This window comes from Rhipicephalus sanguineus, chromosome 2 (assembly GCF_013339695.2).
Source record: "Rhipicephalus sanguineus isolate Rsan-2018 chromosome 2, BIME_Rsan_1.4, whole genome shotgun sequence".
Lineage (NCBI taxonomy): Eukaryota > Metazoa > Arthropoda > Arachnida > Ixodida > Ixodidae > Rhipicephalus > Rhipicephalus sanguineus.
Window position 1 is genome coordinate 158567517 of NC_051177.1, and position 10141 is coordinate 158577657.

At 44.4% G+C, this 10141-nt stretch overlaps 1 protein-coding gene across 1 annotated transcript in view; it reads left to right on the forward strand.

The window, feature by feature from the left end:
* LOC119382005 (metalloproteinase) overlaps positions 1 to 5858 on the forward strand; it is a 103917-nt gene extending 98059 nt beyond the window's left edge. The window contains exon 12 of the mRNA XM_049412972.1: positions 5728 to 5858. Coding sequence (XP_049268929.1) covers positions 5728 to 5781 — 54 coding nt within the window. The 3' untranslated portion in view covers positions 5782 to 5858. The remainder of the gene's footprint in view (positions 1 to 5727) is intronic.
* The last annotated feature ends 4283 nt before the right edge of the window (positions 5859 to 10141 follow it).

Sequence of the window (10141 nt, forward strand, 5' to 3'; positions counted from 1 at the left end):
GCTGCTATGGCGTGCTCCGCACTGTCTTCCTGTCATGACCACCGTAATGCGAGCTCGGAGCAAACTCGTGTGCCCGAGAAGCTCGGGCCATCCTGCATAGCACCCCAGGCTAAGCAGGCTGCGCATAAGCAACGAGAGGAAATTACACAAAGGTTGTGCATGGGTGCTAACAACCTGACGAGCAACATAACTGCCCAACACCTAACACCGTTTCGTAATACGTGAATCTACGCGAATGTGTTTAATTAGATACTAGGCGTGCTAACCGCTCTTTTGAGTGTAATTTAGAAATGAGTTATTGGTAGGGGTGTGCGAATATTCGAAAGTTTCGAATATTCGTCGAATATTACATTCGAAATATTCGTATTCGATTCGAAAATCATGTATTCTAAAAGTTTCGAATATTCGACAACTTCGAATATTCGAAAAATTAGAACATGCGATTCGACTATCATGCATGAAATAATTCGTCTTCCACATTTCTGCTGCGTTCGTATCGTTGAAAACGTTGCCGAGAGGAGCGATGAACATCGTAAGTACACGGACGCACGATATCTGCCTGCGACGAGTGCCCCAATACGTGTGATTTATTGCTGGTGCATCTCCGACGTGCAGCGCTGTTGGCGATCATGTAACCGTACATTTTCAACGTTATCCGGCCGTAACGTGCCGCACTACCACTCGTTCACTATGCAGGACCACTTCTGAAGAAAGACAGTGACCCACGTGACTGGTGGCGGACTGTAGGCACTTTCAGATACCCCAGTCTGGCAAAGCATTGCCCCATGTACCTCCCTATACCAGCCACTTCTGTTCCAAGCGAGCGTGCCTTTTCAGTGGCAGTGGGGGGGGGGGGGGGGGGGGTTGTCTCTATTACAAGGGAGCGCCTGCTGCCTGATCATGTGGAGCAACTCATATTTCTTCATTATAACATCTAGTCATTGCTTTCATTGTGCCGTGCTATTTGCTTGTGTTGTGATGTGCATTGTGCTAGCCTAGACATTGTGTTCTGGAGATAGCAGTGTATGTTGTGTTGCCAGTCAGGCTGTTAATGTTTTTTTTTTTTTCAAATAGCTACATGTTAAATAAAATATTGTTACTGTGGAGGCATTTTCCTTTGATATTCGATATTCGATTCGATATTCGAAGGTGGATATTCGTATTCGATTCGTATTCGAAAATTTTGATATTCGCACAACCCCTAGTTATTGATGAACCGTTTAACGCCGAACTAGAGCCAGGCAGGCGCCCGTTTTTCGAAAAGCAAGTTTTTATGAAACCATGTGGAGGCTGCAGGAGAACATTCCAACTGTGAATGTAAATGAGCAGCAAGTATCACCTCACCTAATTTCTCACATATATAGCTTGAGCTTCAATAATATTTTATACCAGCATTATAGCTCCTAATCTTGCCTAGCCTCGTGTATTTTCGTTAATGTGATGCTGAGCTTGCTCTAGTCAAGGGGTCTCAAACGCACCTGAGCTGGCGAGCCGCCGTCACGAAATTTTTTCCCGCAATGGCTGGGAGAGTGAAGAAGGTTGGAGCGGGGGTAAGGATTCGAGAAACATATCGATACTGATATCAGGACGCCATTTCTTAAGTATACAGTTCTTGGTCCATGCTTACGTTTCAAGAAATGGCAACCGCATGGGGTACCTCACGAAAAGAATGCTTGATGCCAGCTCCGTCTTTGCTGCTCGTGAACAGTAAATAAATAAATGGGGTGAAGGAAGTCATATGCGGACTGGGCCGCTAGCGAAATGCTCGCGGGTCGCGTGTTTGAGACCCCTGTTCTAACTATTCATCATTACATATAGAAGCGTGCTACTGTGTAGCTTTTCATGATTGCAAAGTTGCTTCTTGGAAGCCGGTGTCCTCAAGAAGTGACGACGAAGGTTGTCTCTTCAGCACCGTATAAGAGCCCGCTTCGCTTGAATTACGACATGGCAGATATGCACGTCCCATTGGCGGTAATGGAAAGCAGCAAATTATGAAGTTATCACTTTTACTTTGAATGACTCATTCTGCCGCCCTTATTAGGGCAAGTACGTAGTATGTAAAAGCGCACACAAATATTTCGAAAGAGCTATGTGCTTCCTTTGATGCTTTCCAAAATTAAATCTGTATGGCGGTTAACACATTACAGTAATCATGTATGCAAATATTTTCTTGAGAAGGCTTTTTAGTTCGCCAGTAGTAGTCACTTTCTATCCGCCATCGCTACTTGGGCGAAATGTTTTGCTGAATTTCAGTTTTTGAAATCCATCTGCTGTAGTTTCCTTCGCAACACAACATCGAAAGTCCATATGGTTATTTATTATTCTCATATATCGTAGACAGGGGCATTAAATAAATGTATGGTTTAAGAATGGATTATAAATCGCGTTTATAAAGGCAGTATGGTTTTTTAGTTGCAGTGGCAGAGGGCGGAAATTGGCTGAAGTTACTCCTTGTTTGCTTGAGGTAAAACGTATGTTAAGCGTTAGCAGGGATGAAATAATTTTACCCTCGATATAATTAAAACAAGGCGTTTAGGAGTAGCACTTGTATATAAACCAGAAGATCAGTCACGGCAAGTTATGTTGTAATGGCGGAACCAGCCTAAGCACCGAGGCAACCAAACGTCATCTTCTTTTCCACCTGAGTGGTGGCCTCTCCTTTTCTGAATAAAACTCATCTTCTTCGGTAGAGTATGAATTTTATTGACAATAACTACACGCACCCTAAGTGGAGGGACAGTTCATTTCCTGCGTCGGATTCGTATTAAAAATCTAATAAGCAGTGAGTTGCCGCCAGAAAAAAACACCGACACTGCAAAAACAAAAAAAAAATAGCACGTTTCAGTAAATGCGTAACCGAGCGGATTCATGGGCGGTTATTATTTTGGAGCGAGACCTTTCGCAAATACAACAAGCATATCCAAACTCTGATATCCTACCAGATTTGTGGATAAGTTCGGCACTAAATTAACTGGCACAAATGCACAATTCTGGCAATAACGACAAAGCTATTATGGTGCCAGTCGTGTTGACGCGGTCATATTGAATGTGCGTGTTGTTAAAGTGCCATTCGTTACCTCAAGCAGTGAACACTGAGATTATTTAGGCGGAGGCTATTTAGTTGACCTTGTGACACAGCGCAAGCCGTCGAAACTTGTCACTTCGCAAATTGTAATTCTCATATTGCGCTTTTCCATCGAGGCCACTTACGCCATTGCAGCTTGCAACAATTGCATGACAAGAAAAAAAAAAACACTACGTTTACTATGTTTACGCTTTACGAAAGCAAGCCTCACACCACTGCATATTATTACACAGTGCTTCGGAAACACTTTAAACCGGGAACGACGAAGTAACGCCCGTTAGTCGCGTAGGTTGATACCGATATCTTGACATAACCTGCCTTTAAACGGACCACGAAACTGTTTTTGAAATGTCAGCGTTTCAGCTACAGCATCATGAAATCATTCGCACCATAAGTTCATCTGAACATCTCGCATCAAGGCAGCCACGGGCAATTATATCGTTATTCTCCTTCTCAACACTGCCTTTCCTGGTTAACTCGAACAACGAGCCGCCGTCGCTGGGGACGGCAACGCACTCTACGGGTGTAGCAGCGCTGCCCTCTCCATCGCTTTCGCAATCAACCTCGGCAGCGTGTCATCGGGCAACGGAGACGAAGTGGATCGGGGTGCGGCTGAGATATGCCCCGGCGGGTGCCCCAACACCACTATCTGCTCTTACTTCACTCTCCTGTACGTCGACACTCCGCAAACACCAAGACATATGTGGACAAACAAAGCCTATTAGAGAACCATCGTCAATAAGCGTAAACTCGGACAACGTGCCTGTGTTTTGAGGAGCGACTTCACGGCCGAAGATAGGGAGATTCCTATCGGATAGGGTTCTCCCTATGTTCAACAGTAACTAGATGATAGAGCCCAAGGAGGATCGTATATGAAGACGCGACACTCACTGCAGCGATGAGCATAAGCGCCTGCGTTCGCCAGATGCATTGGATGCCTTGCACGGCGTCGCAGCTTTACAAGTCACCAGTCGCTGGATTAGCAGCGCACAATGCAGCTAGGGTAATTCATGATGTCCCAGTAAATAAACATCGAGATAGGGACTGTGTCGACGCTCACGTCAACACGGAGCAACACAGGGCGACGGCACTCGCTCTCCATGCTAGGGAGATTCAGTGACGTAGACGTAGACTGGAAATATCTAATGAGATCAGTCGCCTATGCTAGGTATCATGAAACAATGCTAGGTAGAATAGACGGGGGAATACCATGATCGCGGCTTCAGCTTGCTGAAGTGCTCCAACAATCCCTCAAGCAGCCTAGGAACGGCGCCAGGCCGCAGCTTTTTGTTGTCGTGTTGCAAGGATACGGATCTCCTTTTACTACGAACTCGTTGCTGCGAACACCGTCTGTGGCGTCAAAATTATTCGCGCACACTCGGGCGCGTTGAGAATGGAAGCTGAAAACACGAGCTTCCTTTCGCGGTACGGCACGTTGCCACTGCTATCGCTTATCGGTGCATCTCAGTAAAGAAAAAGGAGACGTTCTGGGTGGTACCTCTGGCAGGAGCGACAGGCGAGCCCACAGCAAGCCTGATGCATCGTCGTTGACTTACACCTTGTCTGTTGTCGCCCTAAACAATCTTAAAGCTCTGGGATGCAAAAATTAGGAGAAACGACGCACTGAGAATAGGTACATATTTATCTTCCTGTGGCAAGGTGCTACTATGCAGAAGACAGGTGCTACATATACAGAATGATGCATCGTTGCGTTGTTGATAGAACATTTTAAATGTCAATAGACAGTGCGATAGAAACAAATTTAGGAGATCATTGTGTTCTGTGCCTCCTCTCTATTTATTGCGCTCCGTATTGAAACTAAACGCACGCGGTTAATCACTTTTCTTGTTACAATGACTCCTATTAAGTTCTCTTATTGACTCCCATTGTATTTGTTGGAGAAATAGGTACAGTATACCGCTGCCGATAAACCGTTCATTGTACCCCGTATCACCGGTCAATTGTTGGTACAGCGAGGCCTTTAGTACAAGGAATTGCCGTATATTTAAACATACTTGTTAGCGAAGCAAGCACCAGCAAAATGTAGACATTTGCTTCGCCTCGCTGTCTACTCCATATTCGGGCAATGCCACCTCGGGCCCCTCTCAGGCTCGATCTGCGGTCGGGCTTGGCCGGGCCAGGCCGGGTAGCTGTAATCTGTTGTCGGGTTGAGGCCGTGCCCGGGTCTCGCTATGAATCACCGGGCCGGATTCGGGCCACTAAACTGCAAATAATGTCGAGCCCTGGCCGGTCTCGGGCCAAGAATCACGGCCCTTGCAGTCATATAGCCTCCATCACTTGTGACGCAGCCATTAACGTGGTTTATTTTATCCTCCGAAGACACGTTGTACACTCAACTGCGTGCAGGCACCTAAAAAAGTCTAATAAACACACCATATATATATATATATATATATATATATATATATATATATATATATATATATATATATATATATATATATATATATGGTGTGTTTATTAGACTTTTTTAGGTGCCTGCGCGCAGTTGAGTGTGCATACTATTTTTCATATTTCATTCTGCTTACCTTATGGTGCAATTATCATTTTTCCATACCTATGGCAGTTACCAGTAAGTTTTCTTTTGAACTGATAATCGTTATTGATGTGGTCTTTCGCAGATTTGCGTTCTGGGAAATTGTACATCGAAGGCAGACTTGAAGAGGGCAGAATGAATCACATTTCATGACAATTCTTTCACTTGTTCAAAACCTCCTTGTCTGATAAAATAAAGACAGATTGCATAAAATAATTTCTCGACCCTCTGAAACTGATCGTTTGCCGCGGCTGACGACCGCAAAATGCTTATTGCTTTCCTATGAATGAATGCCTATTCAAGACCACCGCCGCAACCTATTAAAAGTACATTCACCACCTGTTTTCGCTGCTCGTAGGAACGACTGCTGCAATTATGTGACATGTGAAGCAAAACGGTGAAGCAAAACGGTATTACACAATTATGAATCTGACATGCTTTTATCAATGAAGATCAGGTCGGCACGTTTCCTTTTCTTGATTTTTTCCGACACATTTCTATCGCACTCAAATCCCAAAGCAACCATCCCAGCATTGTATCCCGCCCTCAAGTCACTCCTCTTTGTCTCTTCACAAATTCTATTACAAATCCCCCCAAACAGACCTCATTGTAACTGCATCTTATTACTGAAGCGGGACCAACCAGGAAAGACCATACACCCTCCTCAAACTCCCACTGTCTCCCGTGCCTCCTCAGTCTTCATTCATACATCAGTGGACTAGAATGACCTTCCCACCAAGACAATGCTAAAATCTGACTGAACCATCCTAACATACCTAATCGAAGAGATGTTTACCGGGCATTCCCAAGCTAATGTAAAACCCCTTATGTGAGGGTATATTTGAAGTATCAGAAATAAAGAAATAAACTGGGAGAGTTTATTCGTGCAATCAGCGCAAACATAGGGTCCAGTCTCGATGTGAATCATCTATCCAAACAAATGCTTCAATGGCAACGTGCGGACGTACTACAGGGTGTGCTACGTGATACATATGACGTCTATTTCTTGGTAATAAGCAAGCAATAAGGAATGCTCGGCACATTTCTGCTGCATGTACAGATTATTGGTTAGCGATGTGCAAAAAACAAAACCTCAAGAAAAGCTTTTTTTCTGTAAGAAACATAGGTGATCTTCAGCAACTGCATAAATACACTGCAGCAAGGTTTTTGACCAGGCTAGTTGTCCGCACGTCCAAGTTTTGTTAGCGGAATGATAAAGTGTTTTTACAGAAACGAGGAATTTGTATGGGATCGTGCATTGAGCCGCTATTGAGTGATTTGCTACTCTTAGATCTTGACATTTGCCTTGTAAGATCACCGGAGTGCAAGTTGTGAAAGTATTCACATTCGTTGATGACTTCTATCCTATTTGATAGCGATGAAGTGCTTCTTGATTCTTGTGCTGGTAAAACACTGGCTCTTTTCTGTGAGAACATTCACCCTTTGACCTTAACACATGAGCGTCCACAGGAAGGTGTGATCCAGTTTATAGACTTGAAATAATGTTATCAGCGAGTCATGATTGGTGCTATTATGCAGCACGTGCCAAGAAACCACTCCGGCCTTTTCGTTCATCTCATAGTAATGTGATAAAAAGAGCCGTTCCACACACTTGCATTTGGAATGAAATAAACAAGTTATGTCATGACAATATTTAGAGTAGCTTTTCGGTGCAAGTGTCGAGATTTCAAGAAGGAGGGTTCCCGAAGGAATTGCTGATCTCTGTAGCAGAAATCATGTTGAAGAAGGTAAGAGTTCGTCAGACTGCGCATGGTAATACTGCAGACGCAAAATAACTACGAAGACGCAAAGTCGTGGTAATCCCCCATGTACATGAGATTTCGCACCGCTTAAACAAAATCGGCGAGAAATCAGAGGTCACGGTTGCTTATTTCGTTCCCAATAAACTGTTGAAGTTTTATAAGCTTATCTGTACTGTGAATAAGAATGAAGGCTGCAATGTTAAGCATGGAACCCGGTCGCTCAGTGCGGTCTTTGACATATCCATTTCATGCGGTGGGGCATGCGTGGGACAGAGGATGATGTCTCAACGTGCGTCCCTTAGAGCACCCTCAAAACGTAAAAAGATAAAGGTGGCTTTTTGGTGCAGCATTGTTCTGTGTGCGGCTGCACGCCTATTTTTGGTGACACTACCGTAATCGCTAAAACGCCAAGTGAGCAAAAAAGTCTGATCATTGAAGCTGCGGCAGTTGAGAAAGAAAGGCGATTAGTAAACCTTCAATAGTGACATCTCCCAACGAGCTATCATTCTTGCGGGGAGCCAATTATCATGCACGCATTTCTTAACATTCAGTTACATGAATGATTACGTGTTATCATTTCAAAGGTAGTTTTTGAGAGCATGTACCCGCGCCTGTGCAATTATGTACGTATATACCTGTGCGTTACATCCAATCAAACTTCAATTGTAAGTCAGCGCTTGTCACACACACGCACAATATATATATATATATATATATATATATATATATATATATATATATATATATATATATATGTATATATATATCTATATATATATATATATATATATATATATATATATATATATATATATATATATATATATATATATATATACAGATTTTTTCATGAGTTGAAGCTTCACCCACAAAGACGGGGCAACCCGCTGCGCAGGCCGCGCCACGAGGTGTCAAAAGCCTCGCGATTGTTTTAAAACGTTCCGTTAAAATTGCGCGCCGCACGCGAATGTTCCAGCTTTGCCGAGAGATAAGGCCGCCACCAGCGATTCGACAGCGCCTGTATAAACGCCGACGCGTTTGAGCGCTTGTCAGTTGATCGAGGGACGCCGCTTTGTTCGCCGCAATCCGTGCTCATTGTACATCGCTTCTAAAGTGATTATTTCGTTCCTTGGCACAAGTTGGCCAAATAAAAGACTCGTTCCTATCCTGGTGACTTCTGCCTTCGTCCACGTCACGACCACGTGTCAATATATATATATATATATATATATATATATATATATATATATATATATATCTGTGTGTGTGTGTGTGTGTGTGTGTGTGTGTGTGTGTGTGTGTGTGTGTGTGTGTGTGTGTGTGTGTGATTGCCTCCCTAACTTGATGTAGACCGAAATCGGCATGGGAAGGCAATAGGTTTTCACAAATATGACTGCAGGGTCATAACATGAATAAAGTGAAAATCGTGTCGCGTACGTCGTCAACCCCTTTCCTCCACAGATGTGTGGCACATACCCGTTTACCACGGGTCGCCGTATATGGGTATGCACCGCACGTGATTGACAGTTTATATCTAACCAGGGATGGTGAGAACAAGCATGGGTAGTTTAAATACCAGAGCGCTAAGAAAAATCGACATCGGCAGCGTTGACCGGACAAATTCCAATAATAAAAGCTCGGCAGATCTCATGTGCCGTGGGAATCGATGTCAAGTGAAGCATGCGCAGGAAAGTGACTGTGTCGCAATTTTTCACATTGAGCGAAACGTTACGGATTGACACTAGAGAAATGTGCAACGTACACAGGTATATTGAAGAGTCGCACATTTGTTACATAACCAGTTCTTTGCGGTTGCTTAATAATACCAACAGCAACTTCGTTGTTACCGACACCAGACGCAGTATGCTGATACGCAGTGCTTGTATTCTTCAATACTGGATAGCGCGAATTGGAATAGGGCAATGAAGGAACATTGATGCACAGGACAGGCGCTACTCGCAAGTAAGCTTTATTCAGAAAAGTTTCCCTAGATATGTACACAGCCGAGTGGCACGCGCAGGCGCTCTGCACGTACGTTACAGTCAGAGTTGCAGTTCTTAGAGTAGCGTTACAGTTGTTATGTCGGAGAACGCACGCAGGTTTTACAGACCCGTGCGCATGCGTGGAAGGGGTTCTTGGCGGTTCTTGAATAAGGTCATCATCACAGTGATCACTGAGCACCAGCAGCTGGGCAGGACTTGTTATCGGATCCGTTCGTGATAGCGGCTGCGAACGGTCTAAGTGTTGTGAAGTATGAGGTATAGTAGAGCTGGTGGAAACCGCAGATGGCTTTTACGAAGAAATGATCTATGATGCCTCCTGTCCTGGACGTGGCACAGAGGTCTTGTGATGCAGTGTCCACATCCGAACCGTCTTTCATGCAGTCTAACAATCAGGCGTTGTTGGATTTTGGTAAATCAATGCTGAAGTCACTGGTAATCATGAAGGACATGGTCATCTAGGCAGAGTTATTGTAGGAAGCAATGACCGCGGTTTTTGCGTAATCCACGTGGTCGACATTGCGGACCACGTGTACCAGTGGATTGTAGCCTAGCGTCTTCCAGGGGTGCTCTGTCTTCAGCTCCATAACTTTCCTTGCGTCGGCCGCTGTGCTGTAGTGGTTACGGTGCTCGGCTGCTGACCTGAAGGTCGCGGGCTCTATCCCAGCCGCGGCAGTCGCATTTCGATGGAGGCAAAATGCCAGAGGGCCGTGTGCTGTGAGATGTGAGTGCACCT